At 38.8% G+C, this 25,725-nt stretch overlaps 1 protein-coding gene across 6 annotated transcripts in view; it reads right to left on the bottom strand.

Moving 5' to 3' along the window:
* Nucleotides 1-308: 308 nt before the first annotated feature.
* Nucleotides 309-25,725, bottom strand: part of Lypd6b (LY6/PLAUR domain containing 6B) — a 155,471-nt gene continuing 130,054 nt past the window's right edge. For all 6 annotated transcript variants that reach the window (XM_074070722.1, XM_074070721.1, XM_074070720.1 and 3 more), the window contains 5 exons: nucleotides 22,327-22,392; nucleotides 9,832-9,986; nucleotides 6,770-6,868; nucleotides 3,008-3,138; nucleotides 309-1,549 (listed from right to left, as the gene is read on the bottom strand). In XM_074070722.1, the coding sequence (XP_073926823.1) occupies nucleotides 1,385-1,549; nucleotides 3,008-3,138; nucleotides 6,770-6,868; nucleotides 9,832-9,946 (510 nt within the window). In that variant the 5' untranslated portion in view covers nucleotides 9,947-9,986; nucleotides 22,327-22,392 and the 3' untranslated portion in view covers nucleotides 309-1,384. The remainder of the gene's footprint in view (nucleotides 1,550-3,007; nucleotides 3,139-6,769; nucleotides 6,869-9,831; nucleotides 9,987-22,326; nucleotides 22,393-25,725) is intronic.

The raw sequence follows: 25,725 nt of genomic DNA, 5'->3' as shown, positions 1-25,725 counted from the left end.
AACAAGGAAAAGATGTTCATTTGAAACTCTGAGATTGTGTCATAAAATGGAAAGAGGAGACAATGAGAATCTGTAAGTCCCAGGCTTACAGACTCTCTTGGAGAACCTGTCATCAGAGAGAAGGTGATGCTCAGATGGGAGAGGGGTTGCCTGCTGTGACCTCTGCCTAGGATTCTCCACTGAGGGTGTACCATATGATCAAGCATCGTCCCCCTGGATCGGGAGGCTTCCTCAAATTCTCAATGTACTAAGTTCACACTTAGCTTCCCTCAAAGAGTCCTTCCTGAAAAAGAAAAAACAAACTAAGACACTTGGAATGGAATTTTATTCTTTAAGCCAGCATACATCACCCACGGTGCATGGAAGCACAACTTCAGTGCCACTGGTAAATGTTTCATCAGAAGCCTCTGTGTCAGTCAAGAAACACACAGCATGCATTAACATTGTATGATTGCAAGCTCTATTCTCACACCCACCTCACAATGGCCAGATGGAGTTCATACTATTTCACCTGGAAGGATTTTTTCTCATTGACTATGTATTGAATTGCCTTTTGTTGGTGGGTGCTATAGTTTGGATCTTGAATGTTCCCCTAACTTCCACGTATTAAAGGCATGGTCCCCAGCCTGTGGGGCTATTGGAAGGTAGTGGAGCCTTTGGGAGGTTTTAGGTCATTGGGGGCATATTCTTGAAGAGGATTGTGGAATCCTACTCTCTTCTCTCTCTTTCACATCCTCACCATGAAGTGAGCAGCTGTTTGGTCTGCAAAACACTATGATGTGCTGCCTCACCTTAAACCCAAAAACAACACGGCTAACTAACCAGTGTGAACTAAAACCTCCAAAATGGTGAGCCAAATAAACCTTTTCTCTTTGTAAGCTAATTATTTCAAATCTTTGTTATAGTAAAGGAAAACTAACTAATGCAGTAGGGAAACTGCTTTCTCATGGAGGGAAGGGTTAATTTTGCAGCAATTCTCTGAGCTAATCACAGAAGCCAAAGAGTCTGACCTAGCAGCCTCTGAGGGAATCAGTGAGGTCAAAAAGTCATTTCAGCTAACGGCCTGGTCAGGCCAGAACTCATCAGGCTACTGTAATTTGTCAAAGATGTCAGCCAAGTCCTCTCTATAGAACTGACAGGATGCAGTTCCCTTTGGCCAGGAAGCCTGGGAGTTGGACAGTCCTCTCAGTCCTTACGAAAACCCCAACCTCCTCAGTGTTGTGACCCCATGCAGGAATATCTCAGCAAAGAAAACCACTGGCTTCTGCTTTGGGGTCCCATGTGTCCTCTTCTCCAAGTACACGATGGGTCTTCGTTCCAAAGTTCATGCTGTTTTGCATTGTGCTTTGAGGGCTGTTCTCTATCCCTCCTGGGAATGGTGGCATCACAGCAGTGGGAGCATGAAGACCAAGGCAAGCACTGGTAGGTAGAGTACGGGGGCACTGCTGCCAGACGTTCTCTGAGCATGCATGACAGCAAAGACTGCGTTCGTGTGGTTGGTGGGCAATTCCACATTGCAGATCATTCCGCTACAGCAAGACCGGCACTCCTGTTACAAAGAGAGGGAAAGGAGTGGACGATGGGAAGAGGGAAGGGGCAGAACAGAAAAACAAAAGAAAAGCTTCTTCAGCTCCACCTGAAGCAGACCACTGGGGTTGGTTATCCGCTCTATGAACCACCCAGATTTTTAGGTACCCTTTCCACTATGGGCTGGGAGGGAAAGACCAACCTCACTATGGTTTCATCTGCATCAAACCCAAGCATAAGCAAGGCAAAGAAGACTATGACTGCTTAATTAAGTCACCAACTCTTTTAAAGGTTTCTAAAGGAAAATACTGAAACAAAAGTGAAAACCAGTAGCCTTTTGAATTGGTCTTTGATTTTCTTTCTCATTATTACTTGTTAGAGGATAATAATGACTCTGTGTTGTCTATGCTCACGCCTGATTCCTATCATGACTGCTGCAAAGGCTTGCTAAGTATGATACTGAGTAGTACTTTAAAAAGCTGGGTCCCTAAGAGTGTTTTCATGTGAAACAATTTCCTATCACAATACTAATGCATGCCTGGTACCATCTTCGACCCAAAAAGCCTGGCCACTCATACAGGCTGCCAGGATGGTTGAGGCAACAGAAAGGCATCAGCTCTAAGCATCTACATGGATGCTTTTCAACCTTGGCTGCACATCAGATTCACCTGCAATGCCTTTACAAATGATCTTGACACCCTGAGGTTCTGGTTCTGTTGGTCTGGGACACTCCCCTCCCATCCCACCAGCATACCTGGTAAAAGCTACCCAGGCGATCCTGTGTAGCCAGAGCTAACAGCCATTTTTTGTACTTATAGGCTATCTCAAATACTAAAACTTAAGTTAATATTACTTTCAAGTAATTTTTTCTCAAACATTTCAGGATTCTAGGCATATAAAAGAGTAAAATGCTAATTTAGAATGATAGCATGAGAAAATTAAAGAGACCAAGTGATCCAAAATGTATCTAGAGTTCATCATATACTTTCAGATTATCTCTTCCTCCACTGGGCAGAGATAGAGGGTGGCACAAGGTTTCTTGTTAAAAACTGTCACTATTTTCCTTCCAGTTTCCCTGAGCAGTGTTCTTGGTGAACAAAACACATAAGATGGACTTGTGTTCCTCACTCTCTCAAGGATGATTTGTTCTTGGGGCCATCAGAGCTGGATTCACACCAGTCACCCAACACCTGAGGCCCAGGGTCTAACTCTGAAGTCTGGGAATTAAACATTCATTTTTAGTAAAGTTATTTCTTGTTAAGGAATAGAATCTCTTCAACCTCTATCTGTTCTCCATTTTAGCACTGGAATGGAGTCTTTCCTCAAAGTATAAGCATATCCAGCATAAAAGAATATCCAGCATACTTTTATGCTGGATATGCTTATATTTTATGCTTCCTGCTTCTTCCATGATGCATAACTTACCATCAGCATGAAAACTTAGACAGTAACTTTATACACATGCACAAGTGGTCTTTACCGTGTGTTCAGAATCGTGGCTGTGGCGGCAGCCAACAAAATGACACTCATTTTTAGAGGCACACTTTTTGGTGATGGAGATACTTCTTCCATGGTTGGTGAAGTGATGAATTGTCAAGCAAAACTCTGTATCTAAGAAAAGAGAGAGAGACAGAAAGAGAGAGAAGAGAAGAACTCTTCATTTTCCACATCTGCAAAAGAGACCGCTTAACAATCACTCCAGAAATGACTAAAATTCAGGATGATCCTTAGGTTTCTTGGTGAGAAATTTAGTAGCAGTGAACTCTATAGTTTCTAGGTGGTATTTTTGCAAACACATCAGCTTTTGAAGGACATGTGTTTGAAAGTGAACATAAATGGGCACTAATCCCTTGGTGTCAGCTAAAGCTGAGAAAAAAAAGTACAAGCTTCTCATCAAAATCATGGGTCTGCTCATTGAATATGCAAGTGTTTGTGTCTCTGGACCCCTTTCTTTCCCTTTGCTTTTTGGAACTCTAAAGGAAGATGAAAACTGTGAGTGTGAATTGCAGTGGGTCAGGGTACTCACTTGCATCATTTAACACTCCTACCTTATGGGCCATGTGATGAATGGGAGTTAAAACATGGTGCTTCCAAACACAAATTATCTTCCTTTCTCACCCAGTTCTTATTCATGTATTCAAATCCTTCCAAAGTATTTGACTTTTCCTCATCCATGCGCTTCCCTTTTCCTCCTCCTCTATAATCTACTCTTTCTTTCTGTTTCCCACCCACCCCCTACTCTAGAGTTAGCTCATTTCTATACAAAGTTATCCTTATAGCTTTAACTGTACACATTTTATCACTTCAGGTTCTTCCAATAAAGTGATTTCATTCAATATCCTAGGACATTATGCTTTGGTTCTGTGTCTTTTCTGTAGCTACCTCAAGCCAAGGAGATACTTTTTTAGTTCATTGATCAAGAACTACAACTGCATGTCATTGAATGAGAGAAAAATATTGAACTGAAGTTAAGAAGACTGAATTTACAGAACTGCCTCCATCACAAGTAAGTCACATTAGATCCTTTGCATTCTTTTTAGTGAAGCAATGCCAGTACACTTGCATTTTGATAGGGTTGCTGTAAGCTTTAAATATTATTAGCAATACTAACATATACTGGGTGTCTGCCATCAGCCAGGCACTCATGTTCACTCATTCAATCCTCACTATAAGCCTCAAGGTAGGCCATATTTTACAGATTAAAAAAATGGAGGCACAGTTTCTTACCCATGGTCACACAGGTAGAAGAGTCACAAAGATAGAAGATCACACAGGGAGAAAGATCACGTAGACGGAAGGTAGGATTCTAACCTGAGCAGTTTCTAAAAGGATTTCTTCTTAATAAGAAGACTATGGGGGAAAAAAGAGGAAAACTATCTGCCTTCCAGGATACTTACCGTTAAATTAGATGGTACTTAACATTAACTAGCAGAATGCTCTACAGGAGTAATGACTTTAGGATTCAGAGCGAATTAGAGCCAATGCATGTTGTGGAGGAGGCATTTCAATTCATGCTCCAATCACAGAAGAACTGAAAACTGGTAGTTCATACAGAACACCACACACCAGACACCACCCACTGTGAGAGCAGCCATAGCAAGTCAGCACAAAAGCCAGACTAAACAAAACAAGAAATGTCATTCTTGTCATATTCAGTCACCTAGAGAACTTCTTTTAACAACACCAGCAGGCCACAGAACTGAAGCTGTAAGGAGAAAAGGAAACCTGACATGACAAAGGACAATAGCTGCAGGCCTGTTTGCCACCAAGAAATGGTTGACTATCGCTCTCCTAAAAATGACAAAGTGAATAGAAATGACACCCTTGGTTACAATCCCAGATGGTTAGTGTCTTCGGACTTGACTGTCGTGTAGTCAAGAATGAGCTGTCATGCCATGCTGGATTGTAGGCTGATTCCTTAGGGGTCAGCTTCTCAGTGTGGACATGGCATTGCTGACTCACTCCATTGCTACACTGTATTGGGAGTGGAACTCTACAGCCTCCTGTTTTTGTTTGCTTATGTTTCAAGAGAGATGAAATTCTAAAACCCAGAAGTAGCACACTTTTTGCATGCATGTTACAATGGTTTGGTCGACAAATAACAAATGGCCATTATGCCCAGACCTAGAAAGAACAATTTGGTATAATTCAGAAGAGTAGCATGGTCCATGAACAGAAGGCCCAAGAAGCTGGGCACCAGTGCCCCCAATTTACAACTATTATAACCCTTCTATTCAGTTTTCAGGGGAATATAAAGCAACTTGGTGAAGGATGAGACCCATCCTCTAATAAGATACGAAAGAGAGGTATTGACCAACCTTGAAAACTCCAAAATAACTAAGATAAATTTCCTCAGAAACACAAATGGACACACAATCACACATGCACATGCACACAGTTTAAGAGTAATCACTCTACAGAAATGTAAAAGAACCTTGGGAGAAAGTACTTTAGCAATTAATTATTCTTGAAAAGAAATAATGAATGATATTGTCCATATAGCTGTCACAGGCACGTGTGATAATTTACAATGTAAGGTTGTCAGACCCAACTGAGGTCTCCAGGATGCATTATTTATTGGTTCTACAGATTCTAGATGAGGAAAGGCTGTTCCACTGCTTTAAATAATGTGGTATAGAAATTCTCAAAGATTCAAGGTAATAGTAGACCCAAAGTAGTCATCTCTCTTTCTTGAAGAGTTGTTTTCTCTTAGCCTTTTATATCTGAATATCTAAAAAATATTGTACACTAAAGTCTGAATAGCCCAATCTCCTTAGAGCTCTAAGTAGAGTTTTCCAATTCCAAATCTTTCATCAGTACATTCTGTCTTCTTTACTTCCAAGTTTATATGTGTTAATTAAATCATACAACTTCCCAACAATTATGTTCCTACCAACCTGGTCCAATTCCGCCTAAAGGCAATGATAGTCCCCAACTGGTGTCGCCTTTTATTCAACCTTTCATTCTCCAGAAAGCAGACTGAACAATATTTTCAAACATATTTAGTATCATGTACTCCCTAGCTTAAAACACTCTATATCGCCATCTTGTTGGCTTGTTTTGGACATTCAGGTCATAATCCAAATGTATATTCCAAGAAGATCTCCCTGACTATCAAGTCAAAAGGATCCATTCATTCAGTCAGCAAATATTTAGTGAGTGCCTAATAAGAGCCAGGCACTGGAGATATGTTAGTCAATTAAACTAACTAAAAGGATAATCAAATGTTTGTTAAAAGAAAGAATGATAGAGGGAGTGAATTCAATTATGGTATATTATAAGAACTTTTGTAAATGTCACAATGAACCCCCAGGACAAACACAATAAAAAAGAATGAAGAGTTTCCCAAGCATCAGTGTATCTCTAGAGTACAGAAACCTTCCTTTGCTTTAAGCCAGTAAGTATGACTTTCTTAGGGTATTATCAAGCAGCATTTCTGACATTGTTAGGATGCCTTAGTCAACATTGTGGTCTATCAGTTCTTCTTAGTAAATACCATTTAAGAAATTCTTCCTCAAGGTGCACACAACTGCACATTGAGGCTGTGCCTCCAGTTTTCAAGTTTTCTCAGGAGAGTCTGACGTCTGGAGAGGCCCTTAAAAGAAATTTCTGTACTGTATAGAACACCATCAAGCTGCTAGTATGCTAATTCGTTACATAAGTTGTATCTGCTCCAAGCAAGGCAGGAGAGACCTAAATGAAGTAGGATCACAAGAGAGTCTTCCAAACTCAGGACACTTACTTTGTGGACACCATTTGTCTTCTGCCCATCGATTGCAATTGTAGTTATCTCCTGCATTTTCACAGGTAAAACACTTGAAGCTGTTTGGAAATGGTGTGGCTTTAGAGAAAAATGCAAAGTGAAACAGGTCAAGAAAGACAGAAATTTCAAACACCAGACATAGCAAAAAATCAGCAAATTTTTTTTTAGATGAAATAAAACTTGTAAGATATCATCTTTAGAATTTTTGTTTCTAGGAAGCTGGATTTACCCAGCAGGCTATCAAGCACTTTCTTTACTCTGGTTTCATTAAGTACTTCTTGTGTGAACTTCCATTACAAAGCAGTGAAGACAATCCCATAAACTGCTTTGAAAGGTCCATGGAATCGTTCTAGTTTACAGTTTGGGGTGAGTGGGGGCTGAGGGAACGGCAAGGGTGGAAGTGGCACTGGAAACAAGAATTTGATCCACGTGTCATTCCTGAAAAGAACTAGAGTCCAGATCAACCTAAGCTTGAATTCTATCCTTCCTACTGATTAGTGTGTGATTTTTAACTTCTAAGATATAGTAATATTTATAATAATAACAATGAAGATCCTCTAACCTGCTGAGGTATCGTGAGGATTAATGGGACTTGCAAGAAAAATACCTAGCAGGGTCCCTTGAGCATCAAGCCATGCGAGTCCTCATCCATATGCACTTCCAGTACAGTTACATGTAGTCTCAAATGAGCAATCTAATGTGATATATGCCAACTGTCATAACATTAGACCTTGACCAAGAAAGTAATATTTACAATAAAGACAAAAGTAATTCTTAAGACCTTACACTCAGGCTGAAGCGCTAGGGAAAGGAGAAATTGGGTTGTGGGCACTCTGGATTGAGAGAAACTAGTGTGTTCTTCATGCTTTCATGCCTTTTCTTGCTTTGTATCTTGTCATTTTAATAGGCAAGAAGAAAAATAAAATAAACATTTCTATATAAACCAGGGTGTATATGAAACTTTAATTCTCCCAGGTTTGGAGAATGAAACAGAAAAGTCATAGGGGAACCCCAAACCATGACATAACTAGAAGTTGGAGTGAAAAGCAGAAAGCAGGGGGTATTTTAGATGTACTGCTGCATAAAATAAGGAAAAAAATATCAAAACCTAAAATTCAGAGGACTCAAAATCAAATACTGTGAATACATTTCAGTTTGGCCTATGCATAAAAGTACATTAAGTAGGTTATTAACAAATAATGACATCCATTTTCACCTGCTAAATCTACACATTAAGAAAAACTAATAGTCAATGCTGGTATATGAATGGCTAAATCATAAATCAGTACATCTTTTTATTTTCTTTAGCAATTCTAATTCCAGGAAATCTATTCTAACATCATTAGCAAATTGAAAGGAAAAGTGCATTTAAAAGGATTTTCAATAAAGATTTCAACGAATTTACCATTTACCTTGCTTGTGATTTTTTTCTGTCATAAAATGGTTAACTAAACTACAGACCAGCCACGTGATTAAAAACAATGTAAAAGGCATTAAAATGTTTTCAAGGAAATGGAAAAATATTAAAAATGTAGTGTAAATGAGGGAAAACTAATGTATAATTAAGTTTATGAGATCCCAGTATCTCACATAGCTAAATAACATACATAGAAAAAAAATCACTGAAAAAAATATTTTAAAATATAAAGAAGAGTTCCTTTGAATCTTGGCATTGTGAATAAATTTTACTTTCTGTAAATTTCCTACCTGGAAGTCCCTAGAAAGAATATATATTACAAATACATATTACATTTTTCCTTTTTTAAAATGATTTTTCTCCCATCAAAAAACTGCACTTAGATATTCAAAAAACTGGAAGTTTATAGATAATTTAAGACTCTGAATGCTACGTGTCATGCATTTCAGCTATCAGTATATCATTCTTACCAATTTAGGGACATATGATAAATGACAGTTCAAGATGTGTGTATAGTGCACAGTTGTATATGTATATGTGGTGGCGTATATGTATACAGAGAGAGACAGAAAGGAACAGAGAAACACTGAATGTCCTAAATAATAAAGAAAACACAAAACAAAGCACAGCAGTTCTATTTAAGGGTAGTATGGCGGCAGAAGTTCATATTCTTGGCTATGTATCCACAGTCTCTCAGGAAAGAGTTTAAAACAAAGAAAAAAAAAAAACTTCCCACATTTCAACATCTCACCCTCTTGACTACTGAATCTCAGGACAGTGATATGGGGATATGGAGTTTTAAAGGTTTTCATCAAGATTCTGATACTCTTCCAGGGATGGGACTTAACAAGTACACAAATAATTTTTATTAAAATCTCTTCCTAGGGCTGGCAGAGTGCCTCAAGTGGTAGAGTGCCTGCCTAGCAAGCATGAGCCCTGAGTTCAAGCCTCAGTACCAAAAAAATCTCTCTCTAATAAAACATATCAGAGAAGTTTTACTTGTCTGAAAAAAGGAAGGGGTGTTGATATATATGGATACAGACATAAATATACACATGTATATAAAATATATTAACATGTTATCCTATAAATAATATACACTAACATTTGCCTATTTTTAAATTATTAGTGAAGAGGTTTTATGTAACATTTGCTAATGGTGATTGTGCATAACAATAATGAAAATACCAGTCATATTTCCCTCCAAATTTCAAATCTCTAATCTCTTTTCAAAACTGTTAACGGCCATTTGAAAGAACAAGTGTATCATTTATGCAGAAACTTCCTACAGCCAATACCCTTCTCCAGCAAAGAGATCAACAAAGAACGCTCAATTTCCTCTGCTAGCCCATAATCAGGGATAGTATTCAAAAGGGTTTTTTGTTTTGCTTTAAACTTGAAGTCTTTTAAGACTTTAGCAGGAGGCCAAACCATTTTAAAGAAATAGAGAACCCTTCTGTCACCATATTCTTACCCACAGAGTGACGAAGCCTTTCTGTCTTATTTTAGGTATAAACCAAATGTTCAGAAAAAGGCCAAGTATGGTGGATGTAAAGAGAGCTTCCAATGGACACACTCTAAGCCCCCCTGCCCCCCTTCAGTGAGGATGGCAACCACTACTTACGGTCGAGGGGAGGCCTCACATTGTAGAAGTTGATGTTTTTGGCAAATGCCCGGTTTTCTGAGAAGATAAAGATCTGGACAACAACCACAGCTAGAGCATGACAGAGGAGCAGCATTCCGACCTCGTGAATTGGAAACGCCACACTCCTTCCTAGTCTACAGGAAAAGACAGACTGGTTCAGCTTATTTGTGTTCTACATGTCAATGGGAGTTTAGTTTGCTTCTGTTTAGAAAGCTCAATTATTCAAATTCAATGAATTATTCAAATCATCTACCTGTTGTGTAGGACCAGCACCTGTGAGTACATTCTTTTAATTGGATGAAAGTTAAGTAATTAGTGCCTTCTACTGGTCAGACCTCTGCATTAACCAGCTGAACTTCAGAAGGACACCCAATGACCTTCCAGGGTCAGGAAGAACAAGCAGCCAGCACTGGCCTGGCTGTTCCTCATCTCATGGGTACCTGTGGCTAGCTGGCTGAATTTGTGTTAAGTCACATGATCTCTTAAATCAAGCATGATTCCAGGCTTGTTCACCTGAGGTCACTGGACCATCTTTCTGTCGAAACCTTTCCCTGAGTAAACACTTACGTTGATAAATCTGACAACTCTTTCAAAACCTGGAGGAAACCATAAAAGTGGGGGCAGTGGGAAGGACAGTGAGTAAAAAGGACAATGAGTCGGGAAAGAAAACAGCTGCTGGATCCCAGAGCACAGACATGGAAAAGAGAAAAAAAGAGTCACTGTAAAATGTCAGCCCCACCTGCTTCTGTCACATTGGAGTCAAAGACAAGCTGCCAGGAAACAAAAATTTGAATGCTGCAAACTATATAGTCCTGGTCCACAAATACTACTCACTGCTTTTGCAGACTCTAAGTAGGCAGGGCTGAAACTCAATGGAACAGACACGCGCACAGCACTAAGAACATGACGTCTTAGGCCCCATAGGGCTACACTCCAGAAACAGAGCTGGTAGTACGAAAATCTACAGTATCACCACTGACAGGTTCTCTTAGACAAGGGAGGGGTGTGTGCAGCGGAAAAACATGTAAGTTGGAGTCCAAAGACCTTGGTTCAGGTGCTGGCTTTGCTGTTTATTAGCTATCTGACCTTGGGCAAGCTCTTCAAACTCTATTACCCTCAATTTCCTCATCTGTAAAGTAGCTTAATGAGACCCACACTGCCCACACATTTGGGCAATTGTGAGCATCAAATACGGGCTAAGATAAGATCACATGGGACTGTGTAAATAAAAACACTTGTAACAAGGGTTCTGTGAAGATGCTGGAATTTTAGAGTTCAGTAATATTAGTTGAACTCATTTTCTTCTTGCTGACTCATCTGATCTCAGGGGCTTAGGGAATTTTTCAAAAAAAAAAAAAGTTTGATCTGTGCATATGAGCGTATGATTCTTCATATGAACATTTTGTTTGAAGCCAGGATGATAAGGTGTGGTTTCCAGCAATTTTACTTTCCCCTCTTGTGATTATACTAATTTTGCACATGGCCAATAATGCACACCCACAGAGATTTTTTTTTTTAATTTTTTTGCAGCACTGGGGTTTGAACTCAGGGTCTACACCTTGAGCCACTCGACCAGCCCTTATTTTGTGATGGGTTTTTTTGAGATAGGGTCTCGCAAACTATTTGCCCAGGCTGGCTTCAAATTGTGATCCTCCTGATCTCTGCCTCCTGAGTCACTAGAATGACAGGAGTGCGCCACAGTGCCCAGAGGAACTGAATGTTAAGATAAAATATAGTTACAACCTCACCCCATTTCTACAGATGACTTCTGCCATAATGGAAGAGACAGTAAGGATGTTCTTTGATATAAAACCAACCAATCAAATAACCAACAAACAAGAAAACCTAGTAAATAAATTTAAAAAATAATACTATAGTGCTAAACTTTATATCCTGTATTTTAAATCAGTACATAATCAGACCTAGATATATAAAACTTACTTCAATTTTTTCTAATTCACTTTGAAGCCAAGCTTGTCCTTTCACATTTGTCAGCTTTCTAAATTCTACTCTTAAGTGCTTTCTGAAGAAACGGGCATTTAGTCAGTCATATTATCCCTTGCAGTCAAGTGATTACACTGATAAAATTATGCTTCACCTATTTGTCTAACTGTGGTCTACTCCATAGTCATTATGAACTTCTACTGGGTACCCAATGTACCAGTGGAAACCTTTGAGAGGGAGAGACTAATCATCTCTTTTCCCAATTTCAGAATGACTGTGTTCCAACACAATCTGCAAGTGTTCTTGTTACATGGAGAGAATGCCAAAGATTATGGGTTTCAGAGTCACACTGTCTATATTCACTTCACTTTTCTATCACTAAGCATCTATGTGACCATACACAAGTTGGTGAAGCTTCCCAAGCCGGAGCTTCCCATTTTACAGCAGGCAAAACAACAGTGATACTCATAGTTCTGAAGTGACAACTGAACGACACAATGCATATGAAGTACTCAGCTGAGTGCTGAGCACATGGTTGAGTAATTTCCATTCAGTGGTAAAGAGCATTGGCACAAATACCTGCTTCCAAATCTGCTATTTGTGAGGCCTGGTGCAAGCTCTTTAACTTTCCTATTCACAATTTTTGAACCTATAAAATGGGAGTCATAATAATACCTATTTTGTAAGGTTTTAGGAATTAAATTCGTGAACACACATAAAACACTAGCTATCCAATTAGCTATATGCCTGGAATTTTGCTAATTCTTATGTAGGCATTTACTATTATGAACAAATCCTAGTTTGGAATCACAAGTCAAAATCTTTGGTTTTGCTCATGTTTATCTTAGTGTGAAACAAAAGCTTATTCATTCATTCAACATACTATTATTGACATCCAATATATAACACACATTGTTATCACTAGCTCCCAACAATGCCTTTTCTCCCATGCAAATTGTATTTTAAAGTGAGAAGACAGACAATGTACATGGGAAAAATGTAATTTCAGATGTTCATAAATTCCACGAAGGCAATACAATAAGGTGATATCATGAAAACAGAGAATAGTAAGAGCTGAATTATATATACACTGGCCCCCATCCATCTTCCCAAGTAGATGGCATCTGAACAGGTGAATTAATCGATGAGAATCAGTCAAGCCAAGAATCAAAAGAAAAGCAACCTAGATCCTGTTAGGAAGAAGCTTGCCCATAGGGAAAACAGAAAAGCATCAGATGGATGGAACATGAGAGAATGAAGAGTGGACAGTCAGAGAGACAATTAGATCAGACCATACACCACACACACACACACACACACACACACACACACACACACATACACTGCAAGGATTTGGATCTTGAAAAAAAAATCAAGAAATTGTTTAATTTTAGATTATCTAATTTTGAAAAATACCAAGAACGTTTTGCCTCTGGGGAGTAATTGTTTCCAAATTCCTACCATTATTTCTAGCTCCTAGAACAAAACGCAAATGATGGTGAATGTGGAGGAAGACGGAATTCAGATGCATCACAGGTTTCTCTGAATGAGTGAATGAATGGCAGACAACTTAAAAACAAGTGAGCCAGCAAGAAGCCTAAGAATTAGATTTGCATTTTGGTTTCTCCAACTTTCAAAACAGTACTGCAGGACTTACAGCATCATTACCTTGTGCAACTGAGCAAACAGGCTCAGAGGCAGAATATATAAAGATGTTTGCATCCTATCCCCCAACATAGTGTCCCCTCAAAAACTTTCACATGACCTACTACACTTGAGAACTAGTGAGAAGTTAAGCAGAGTGTTTTGCTTTCATATAGAGTTGCTTCCTTATAGACAAAACATATTTTTATTTCCATTTTAGAACTGAAAGAGCCTAGCCTTATTATATGGAAATTCTCCAAAACTGCAAAGGTTTTACCTGTGAAATGAGAAAGCACTAAATAAAAATGTCTTATATTTTCAGAGCAGGCTTTATAATCTATTACAATACATTGCTTCTCCTGAGCACTTAAGTCTATCTCTATCTTCTTCAGTGTAGAGGTTTGTGTTAACATGACTGTTTCATTTTTCACAACCAAAAGACATTAGGATAACGAAAAAGTAAATGACTAAATATAGTGCCCAAGAATTGTTTTACATCGAGAATCATTTCATGGAGACTCTGAACTGAAAACTGCCTGCTGAGACTTTGCTGAATAGGCTTGCACTGCAGTCTTGGCTGCAGAACAAGGATACAGTTGAGCTTACATTTTACTCTAGAGGGGGAAAATCTTAAATATGAGTTAGAGTAAACAATTCAGGCTATTTTCTTCAAAGCTGTCACACAGAACAGTGTTGTTACTTCTTCACATGGAAAAAGAGGTGACCTGTGAGCTTCCTAAGGTCATTTGCAAAACTGTGTATCCAGGCTTATTTCCTCTTGGGTGAAGTATCTCAAAGGAATCTGAGCCTCATATAATGGTTAAGAACCACTGCTTTCTGTTTCAGAAAGTACTGTGATGGCTCAACTTCCTGTGATAGACGTGTTCATATTTTGACACTAAGAGATAAAGTTCCACATATACATTGTGGAATGTATGTCCATACTCCTCAAATTCAACAGTGGCTCAAAACATCTTTCTCAAACACAGCTCTTTTCTTCCATCAGTCTTTTCTAGACAGTAGGCCTGGTCAGAAATCTCTCATGTATGGTACTGGTTTCCCCTGTGTTTTACAAGTTCCATCTTTCAAAGATATATTAACTCTTGCTCCAAAATGCAGAGTGGTTCTTTGCCAGGGGAAGGAAGAGATGTCTGTGAGGCATATTTGCCGAGATAAAGTAAAGATGGGCATTCCAGAGAATGGCACATAGCCAGATTTGTAAATTCAGAAAACTCCTTCTAAAACTGGCTCACTATTGCCCAGATAAAGGACTTGATTCATAGCACTTAGTTTAGAAGAGTGACAATTTTTCACTTAGCTTAGAAGAGTGACAATTTCCCAGGTCTGAGTCCTGGTAATCATTTCACCATACATGCGGCATTTTATATTTCCATGGAAACTCTGGGAAGCTGATGGAGGCCTTAAGAAGTAGTGCATCACTGACATCTTTTGAGGTAGCAAAAAGATCTACATAATTATTATGGGGATTATTTTTTCCCCTGTGTGGCACACGCTAGATAATCAGTAAATGCTTTTTGGAATAGGACCAACACCATTCACTATGACCTAAATGGAACACCTTTCTTACTGAATAAAACAAAGGTTCTGGGCAGTAAAGAGTTGGCAGGATGTCCAAAGCTGATAAAGAAATGATGGACTCAAACAGAAGTGAGGTGGTAAATGATGGCCTTTATTATGTAATTGCTAAAAATGAGTCAGCAAGCACAAAACCAACTTCAACTGCTAGTGAAACAAATGAAATAGATAATTTAAGGGGAATGGCTCTACCAAGGCCAACATGCCTATCAACACTCACATTCACACCTTCCTGTTGGCATCACTTAGCCAGCAGTAAGACACTTTAATGAGAATCTTTAATAGGCCTGAATTCCCTTGTAAAAAAGAATAGAAGGCAAAGTGGAAATTCAAAGTGAGTTCTGAAATTTTACTCAGAAAGCATGCACTAGATGAAAGCACTCCTCTGAAAGGGGGAAATTCGCCCAAAAAATTTACTATCCACAACAAAGGTTGTGGGTTGCTTCTGACTGTAAAACCAAGTTGATGAATGGAGATGTTCTGATCCCTATTAAGTTTAGGAAGAGGGTTTATGGGATTTATCTCCAGGCTGAGTTCTACCTCCCTTCCTCCCTTGCGGGGGAACCGGAGGTTCCGTTCCTAACCTCCCCTGGGCACTGGGACCCAGTTCCCAGGGCTCCCAGGTGTGGTAGATGGAGGGCTTCAGCTTTTCCATATATTTTTTTAAGGGGGCAGTGGAGTTTGAACTCAGGGCTTTATCCTTGCTAAGCAGGCACTCTGCTTCAGCCACTCTGCCAGATACTTTCCATATCTTGAAAGTATCTTAATGATAAGTCATGCATTTATACCAAGTACTACACATTTGTACCAAGTATTCTGCTGAGCCTTCAGCATACATCAGTGAATAAGAAAGATCAAATTCCTGTGCTCTCATAAATTATTGGGACCAAAAACTCAATATGAGCTACTGATGAGACAAGATTTAATATAATCATCTTTGAGAGGGGGAAAAACATCTCTGACAGGGGACTTCAGATTCAGAAAGACCCAGTATAAAACTCTGGTTCTACATTTACTAACCAGGTGACCACAGAGTTAAGAGGTGTTATCCCCATTTGCCAATAAGAAAAGTGAAGCTTACAGCCATATAGGTAACTTAAGTTGTGTGCACTGAGGATAATTATATAAGTAAACTACCTTTTACTTAGATGGGGTTCAAGAAATCTTAGGTACCTCCTTCCCTCTTTTCTCCCTTCCTGACCCTTCTTTAGACATCATTAGCAGGAGAGTAAAGATCAAGTCACGGGAAATACTTGTCCAACTCTATTCCATATTAGCAAACAAATCCGGTAAACAAAGTTGAGTTGTATGCATTAATTTCTTAGAAGGATTCAGAAATTCTTGCTATTGCAACCAAGTGGGAAGTTGAAATAAATGACTACCAACATCCCTTCCACTTCTAATGGTCTATGGTTTTTATGGGAAGAGATATTAATGAAGAATTCCAGTTACGCCATAAAACCATAAATGTAATATAGTATTTCCATAATAGTTCAGATTCCTATTACACTGCTTTAAATAATACAAACAAAAAAATCTCAAACACAGAATCAAAACCTCATAGAGATGAGCATCTCATTTCTAGGTGTAAAGCTTAACATTTTGCAATGCCAAATATGTAAGTCTTTTTCAATTGCATACAAAAATCTAATCAAAGATAATGTCTAAAATAGTGCTGATGTTTAAATCAATTTTAATCTAATTATGAATTGACACAGAGACAACAGGTATGCAATGTGGGTGGAGATAGGCTAACTTTGAAGACGTTTTTAAAAATTTTTTTATTGTTGTGCTAGGTGGGGGTACATTATAGCATTTACAAAGGTTCTTACAATGTGTCAAATATATCTTACTTGAATTCACCCCCTATACCGATCTCTTTCATCCCAAGATATATATGCTTAAATATGATTCAACTTTTAGGAAAAAGCCAAAAGGTGCTTCTAAAGTGGTAGCTTTTCAGCTACATCTTTGTCAAAGACATGACTTTATATCTTTTTGGAGAATGTTTTCATGACACCAAAGGGGTAGGATGGAAAAAACTACACATGGACAAGATTTAAAAGCTTAAATGTTTAAGAATTAGAAACTGGACTCATTTTTAAAAGAATCAAGATTGGTTTGTCATGTTTTATCAAACCATTTGGGACAAATATTAGGACCTACGTCAGCCAACTTTCTATCACTATAACAAATATCTTAGATAATTAACTTATAAAGAGGAAAGGTTCATTTTGGCTGACAATCTTGAAAGTTTCATCCATGATCAGTTGGCTTTATTGTTTTGGGACCTATTGTAAGGCAGCACATCATGGCAGGAGTACACAGGGCTCACCTGTGGCCAGAAAGCAAAAGACAGGAAGAGTGAGTGGACACTTCCCCAATGATATAAAGACCTCCCACTAGGCCCTACCTCTTAAAAGATCCACCACCTCCCAATAGCATCAACATTTAAATGTCTCTTTAAGAGATATTTAATATACAAACTATAGCAAAACATAATGAAACTGTGTTGATTTAAGTTGAAATTTCCCTTGACATAGACATCATTTTTACCCAGTTTGTTTCTATGAATGTCTTTTAGGTGGCTTATGTCAAGTCACTTGTGCATTAAGGATCTTAAGATACTGAGTCAAACCTATTTTAGATGAGAGGATAATAAAGACCCCGTGAACCATGAGATCATCTTCCATGAACGTGCTCTGCTGTATTACTCTTTGCACTGCATCCTCTAGAAGTCAAGGAAGACAAAGTAGAACGCAGTAATTCTTATTATGTCAGAAAAGGAAAGTCTTCTCAATGCTTAATTATCAAATTCAGGAGTCTATGAATTATCACAGAGAGTGCATCAAGCAACTCATGAATCATCCCTGAAATCTGCTTTGAAGACCTCCAAATGCATCCATCATTTGACCATTTCTTTTAAAAAGGCAGGGTCACACTATTGAAAGGGAATTCTGTAGATTCTTCTGCTATCAGGTAAGTAAATGAAAGAGTTATTTTCTTCTCCATGGGTGAGAGGTGTCTTTAAACTTGAGGGAAAGCTATAACTGGACAGCAGTTCTGCAGGCGAGCTACAGGCACACAGGTGTTTGGGGCTATGGCTGAGCAGTGCCTATGGCAGAACTGCAGGGACATAACCCAGCAGCAACATAGGTTGGCCCCAAGAGACATTGTCTTTATGTTCCATATGCTTGCTCGCTTGCTTTGTGGACTCATTTCTTTTAATGACCCATCAAAGCGCTCATAATGGAACTGCAGGCTGAAGTGTCTGACAGCTGGCTAAGGACCCATTACACTGTTGAGTGGGGAGAGTGCCTCCAAGGATATGCGCTCTACTACGTGATATTCAGAGCTCAGCTGGGCCACTGCACAGTAAGGTGAGGACCAGCGTCTTTTGCCTTGTTTCTCTCAGTTGACACAGAAAAATGAGCATAAAAATGAAGTGTTCATACAAATGTGCTTCCTATTTTAATCTCTCTCAATATCCTCTAATATGCTAGAATGTACCAAAATAGAAATCATAGGTGGTAAGCTCACTTGGATACATATGTGCACAGATATACATGTCTACCTACACACATCTCTGTATATTTACATATTTATGCACATACATGTATGTTATTGAATGAATTAATTGCTTAAATGCTAGCTTAGGCCACCTTGTAAAAAACATACCTGGAACTCTATGTAAGAGATTGCCAATCATCTCAGCTGCTTTTAGCACCCACACAGTTATTTTTCATTTGGGAGACATTTAGGAACACAAATGTTATTATGCATTTGTCCTGTCTTCTCTTTTCTGTCCTAGGATTTTATGTCACTGGTCATTGTTTATAGAGCCTCCACTAGCTTGATTTTATTCTTGGTTCTCCATCTAAAAATATATTACACAAAGTGAAGAACATGTTTGCAGGACTCATTTTGAAACAGGAGGGCATTTAAAAACCAGCAGTAAACTGCCTGCAATGGCAAAAGAACATTGTGCTGACTTTTGCATAGTCACAAAACCCAGAACAGATTATTCAAAGAACTCTCTGGAAGCTGACAAGCATATAAAAGCAGTCCTAAGGAAAAAATTTTCTGCATCCTGCCTATATAACAAAGTTACAGCATGTCATTTGCTCTATAAATTGTCACTATTACCACTTGGAGCAGAAGGAAATGTACATATATAAAGATATATATGTGCATAATTTCATATTCCCAGAGGAAACTGAAGAATTATGTGCACTAAATAGTGTTTTAATTGCAACACGAAAAACGACATTTAATGGCTCACGATGCAGTTCACAATCCCACAAGGGTAAAGTCAAGTGAAAATGCTGCTGGTATAATGGGGAAAAGTTGGCCTTTGGAGGAACCCAGGCGTGAGTGCAAATTCTGCCTCTGTCACTTCCTGAATCTACCAGCTCTAGCTGGTCACTCAATTCCTTCAGGACTTTGTTTCCCCATCAGTAAAAAAAGATAACCTATTTTGTAGAGTTAATGGAATTAAAATAGAATGAAAGCTTAAGTCCCTACTTCCTGTCATTTTTGTCAAATTATCAAGTAAATTAGAAAGTTAAATGTGGAGAAATATTATTCCTCTAAGGATTATCATACTAGCCAATATCATTAAGGTCATTCAATATTTGGCAAGATTTAAGACTGAAATTCAATGTCTGGATTTTCTGTTCTAAACTTCTGAGCACATATGCAAGCAAGACATAAAATTCCTCTGAAGACCAACTGCAAGAAAACTATTCTAGAATATATATAACAGAGATACTTACGCCTCACTGGAATACTTCCATTTATTGGTTTTCTAACAAATCTGCATTCTTTGTCTGTACTCACAGTAGCATGCAGTAATCCTCACAGCATTTGCTTTAAGGAGCAGCAAGCTCTATGCTTTCATATTATTTTACTACTTCAAATATGTGTCATAATTTCTTTTTCATCCTGCTGGGAAGGCCCAGATTAAAAATTTCTCATTTCAGAAACCTTTCCATGTTTATTCCAGCCCATGGGTTTGGTGTCCAGTCTAACAAAGCTTGGAACTTCTTTGTGGATACAAGATTATCCTTCTTGCTTAGCACTAGGTTGGGCAAGTTTTACTCCATACCTGAAAACAGGCTGTAGGTTGCTGAGAGATTATAGACCTAACAGGCATTGACAATTGAAATTTTATTATCAGATTATTGTTGTACTGGGGGTACATTGTGACATTTACAAAAGTTCTTACAATATATCATAGTTGAATTCACCATTCTTTGTTATCTCTTCTTCCCCCTGTTCCTGGAATAGTTTCAACAGGTCTCATTTTTCCGTTTTCATAAATGAGTACATAATATTTCTACTACATTCATCTTCCTACACCCTTTCCTTATATTCTCTCCCCTCCCACTGGTACCAACTCCCAGGCAGGACAAAATTGCCATTTCCATTTTGATTATTTAAGTGAGCACTCTTATCACTAATAAGTTACCCATGTGAAGACAGTGAGAACTCCATTTTTAGCAACTGAAGTTCGGTCCAACAAGGACCTAGTGCATTCACATGTGGTTCAATACACACTGAGCTGGCCATAAACACATCACAGCCAGAAAATCCCCTCTGTGCTATCCCAATCTGGTGAAATGGAAGTGATTTTGCTGGGCTCCTCCCTTTGTTCTCCAGACCCATCCTCCATTCCTCCCCACCCTGCCTTGTGTGGAAGGCAAGTGTAAGAATCATTCACACTGACTTCTGGTTTGTTCTGGCCCATAGCTAATGCTCACAGATTGCAGGTGGGAATACATTGAGACTGGGTATTTGTTCCCTTGACTACCTTTCTGTCAGATGGCACATCACAGATTCTGGTAACCATTTTCTCCCCTTGTTCTTCCGGCACAGATTATGGTGGAAATGGCTCTTCCTTTCTGCTAATTCTAGAGTCTGGTACTACTTTTTGTTGGTTTTCCTGAATGTAGCCAATGCCATTGAGAGCAGCCCCTTGTTAACTCTATCAAATAATATCAGTTTGATTGTGCCATCTGCTTTCTGCCAGAGCCCCACAACTGAGTCTTGAATCCAATCTAACATCAGGAAAAGAGCCACTCTGGACCAGAGCATCCTAGCTTGTTGTTACACCAGAGCTACTACAGAAACAACTACAGTGAATAAACAGTATCCTCTTTACTAGTAAAGTGTAAGAGCCATTGTTATGATCTCTTAGGCAACGGGAAACCAACAACTGCATTTATGCAACAAATCAATCAGGGAGAAGGAACACGTTAGTAAGAAAATGAGAACAACTATAAAACACTGTATCAGAAGATAAATCTGGTTGAATATCTTATAATCTCATGCAAATATCACAACCACACCAAAATTTAGCTTTTTCTACTTTTACTATTGCTGAAGGACATTATTACAGAAGAAGAGAAGGATGGAAAAGATTCTTGAATTGCAATAAAACAGCTGACAAAAATGAACACATATTGTTATAAACACAGATAGCACTGAAGCCCGGGAAACCGCAGTGTATTCTCAGCTGTATCCTCTTATTGGATTATACTACAGATAAATAGCTGCACGGAGATTTAAGTGTAGTTGGATATAATCAATTCATGGAATACTGAAACACCTATTAGTGTAAGTGTGCTTTACTTTAGTTTCCTTATCAGGATCTGTATTTCTAGAAACAACACTAAATTTTCACTTGACAACAGGCTTCTCCCTTGAATTAAGAACCTTCACCTAAAATGCTTGCTACGGTTTAGACCTTAAATGTCTCCCCAAAGGCTTAAGCAGTGAAGGCTTGGTCTCCAGGGCAGCAACGTTCAGAGGTGGGGCTTTGGGGGAGGTGACTGGATCATGAGGGTTCTAACCGTATCGATGGATTACTCTATGGATGGGCTCACAACCTACGGGGCTACTGGGAGGTGGTGGCAACTTGGGAGATAGTTGAAGGGTGTGGGTCCTTGAGCGCTTGCCTTTGGGGCTCTGTCTTATTCCTGGCCTGCTCCTCTCTTGCTCTCTGCTTCCGAGCACCATGAGGCGGGTAGCATCGCTCCACCACACACTCCTCACTGGGAACAGGGGCCATGGATGGAAACCCCTGAAACTGAGCAAAACCGAGTCTTAACTTGGGTCAGTGATTTCCGCAGGTGCTTTGTCACAAAGACTGAAGAACGTAAGGCTATCTAGTTACTCTGCTCATCTTCCACAGTCCCAAATCTTTTCTCTACAATGTTCTCAAAGGCTTCATTTGCCTTGAAGTAAAGAGAAGTCCTTTATTTCACCTCCACATGTACTTGTACTCACCTTTCTTAGTCCTCCCCCTCCACCTCCTATTCCTCTTCTGCTCCTGCTTCTCTCCTTCAAGGACACCTCAAAAAGAAAAAAATGTAAAATATTAAGTTTAGCTTAAAATGCACATTGCAATCTCATCCATATTCTACACCAATTTCCAGACCATAAAATTCCTCATTGGCAGACAAAGTGTTCCTTGATAATGCCTAAAATAGCCCCTTTTACCTTGTGCTTGAAACAAAGCACACCTTGAATATACTTTTAAAATACTGGCTTGCAACAACAGAGGCCAAAGGAGGGATCCTTATCTTTTTTTCATTTTTTAGGAATAGGTACAAAGATTCTCCTTGCTAAAAGTGACTAAGAGAAAAGACTGGCTATGGGATTTGGCATAGGAAGTACCCGAAAGGTAGGAGGACAGAGAACACACTGATGACCCTACTTGATATGTTTAGTATGCCAGATATAGAACCCACTGCAACCCATCAGTGTCAAAATGACTTCTAGTCCTTGGAGTCACAATTCTGGGCAACTGTCTTCCACTATGGGTAATCACTCCAGCAGTGAACATAGTGACTATGCTTCAGGGCTTAACCTCCTCCCAATGCCCCACACCTCCCCATTACAGTTTGTATGGGACAGATACTCAGTAAGCAAATGTGAATAAATGCTTGAATAAGCTTGACTTTACTCAGCTTGCAAAGTTCATGCCCCTGACTCTGAAGCAGACCAATTTCCATTTACCCTTTAGTGCCTGAGTTCAGGCAGCAGGTGATTATCCTAACTCAAGGGCTATGAAGCTTCAAATTAGCACATTCACTATAGCATATGATTCATCTTCAAAGAACTTTCCCATCCGAAACTAATTAACCCTCCCTGCACTGTGAGGTAAGTGTGGTTGAGGATGTAAGGAGGAAATTGGGGATGGGGGTGTAGGTTACAGGCTGTGCCAAAGGCTGAAGTCATCATACAGTAATTCTAAGTTCAGTTTCTTCACCCACGCTGGAATCCAAACCTATTCACTATGTGTTGCCCGCCTATCACTCCCTGGGCTTTGGGGGAGGTGTGGATAAAGTCTAGCAGACTGAAGCATTTCAAAGAAAAAAAAAAAGCATATAATCTGCCTCTGCTAAACACCTCAGATGTGTGTTCCATAATAATTTAGCATCAGAAGTCACTACCCCAGATCTTTTCCAGCAAGATGTGCTGCTAGGTTGATTTGGTACTGTCTCCTAGAAAGAAGGCTGAAAATGACACATCTTCATCTGTCTTCCTGGGAAAGGCACAGTGAGGCTCACTCTCATGTCTTCAGTGCTGCAAGCTCGTGCACAGGCAGCCTGAGGGCTCAGGGTTACTGCCTGTCCAGACCTGTGCACTTGCTCAGAGCAAAATGATGGCAAAGCCTCCTTCATTCACTTGACTGCAGCTCCTGTTGCTCTGCAGCACACTTCATGTCTCTGATCAGTTCTGCACACTAGGGCACACAGCAAATATCTCAACCTTCTCTACTATAGGCCTTTCTGATTCTTCTGAAGAAGAGCTGTTTCCAAGGGAGAAGCAAACTTCAGCCACAAAGACCACGACCTTTCTTTCTCCCTTTTTGATTCCTCTTCCTTCTCCCACTTTCCCCAAGTTTTAGTCTTTTATGTCATTACTATTTACTTCCCTATACTATGCTGCATAGGATGCTTTTACTAGTACTTTCCTTAATGACCACACTCACTCTCACACCTTCAACTCCCATTACTATATTGCCAATTTCCAAATCACCAGGCCTCTCCCTGACCTGAGGAGGCTGAGTTATAAACCATAGTTTTCCGTCATTTTTATAATAGCATGAGTTGGGTAGGTAACTTCCTATATCATTTGGGAAATGATGTCTGGGATTTGTTTTAAATATTCTCAAAATGGGTGGGGTAAACAATAAGGTAAGACTGGTAAAATATTTCTAATTGTTAAAGCTGGAGAGTGGGTATCTTGGGTCTGTTATACTATTTTCTTTAACTTTTTATGCTTAACATTTTCAATGATAAATTTTCTTAAGTAGGAGAAGAAAATACAACTGAGCTCTTTGGAATGGAGAAAGGCTTTTCTAACTATGATTAAAAGTCCAGGAAATATAAAGATGTAAGTACATTAAACAACTTCTGCATGTCAAAAAATACCATAAACAATGTCAAGAAATGAATAACAATCTGGGAAAATATTTTCAACTCATATCACAATCAACAAAAATCTTGCTAATGTAGAAAGAGCTACTAGAAACCAATAAGGAAACCATCAGCAACCCAACAGAAAGACTGGCAAAGAACATGAAAAGACATTTCATAGAAAATAAATAAAATAACCCTTAAGCACCATAAGAAAAGTCAAGCATCTTTTTGAAAGGGAGAAATGCAAGTTAAGATTATACTTAATGATTCTTAGATTCTGGCCAACCCAAGAGGTGAAAATATTTTCTAATATTCTTTTTTGAGGAGCCCACAAAAAAATCAGGCATTTTCACAGACTCGTGATGGGAACACAAACCCTCAGAAGCAATTTGACAACAAGGGTAAGATGTACTTACCCTTGACCCCAAAATTCTACTTTTGGAAATTTTTTCCTACAAGTGGACCTGCACACATGGACGATTATATATTCCCTTCATATTCATTATAGCACTGATCATAGTAGCAAATGATTGAAAACAAGTGTCCATTAAAAGAAATATGCAAACCCATATATACACATATACATGAATACTGTATGTCACCTTCTGTGTTACAGAGGAAATGAAATCTAAAAATACTATGTGTTTACTTGCATGTATTTGGATATATCTAGTAATAATACACAGGAAATTAATGAAAATGTTGGCCTGTAGATGGAGGGCATGGTTAAAATATATATTATAATAGAAAACAGATGTGAGAAGCAGACTTCTCAGAATGTACCTTACTTCATTGGTTTGATTATTAATCCATGTGAACACATGGCTTATTTTAAAAATTCAAGTAAAACACAATAATTCAATTAGCCTTATAGCTTATGGTTATAGATCTACTCTGTATTTAAAGCTTGACTGTTTCCTAATAGTCTGGTGGCTTACAAAATCCAAACAGTAGATAACACAAACTAGCATTTTTATTTGGCTTTGAAATACATCATTTGGTTGGGGAGGTACCCAACAATTCACCATCCTAATTACACTTTTCAAATTCTACTGCTAAAATTCCCTGAGATCTTGATAAGAGCCATTCACAGTTGTGTCAAATAAAAGCAGATTGAGAGTAGAGGTGAGGAAGAACAATAGACATTCATTCAGAATGGAAAGTCTTACAACCATTCTGGTACACTGATTTGTTGACTATCATCAGCACTTCTCTCTATAGGACAGGTCAACAGGTGCTAAGTTTTTCATCCCCCAAG

The sequence above is a fragment of the Castor canadensis genome, chromosome 4, assembly GCF_047511655.1.
Source record: "Castor canadensis chromosome 4, mCasCan1.hap1v2, whole genome shotgun sequence".
Classification (NCBI taxonomy): Eukaryota; Metazoa; Chordata; class Mammalia; order Rodentia; family Castoridae; genus Castor; species Castor canadensis.
The sequence above is the reverse complement of the archived record's forward strand: the minus strand, read 5'-3'. Positions and strand labels throughout refer to the sequence as shown.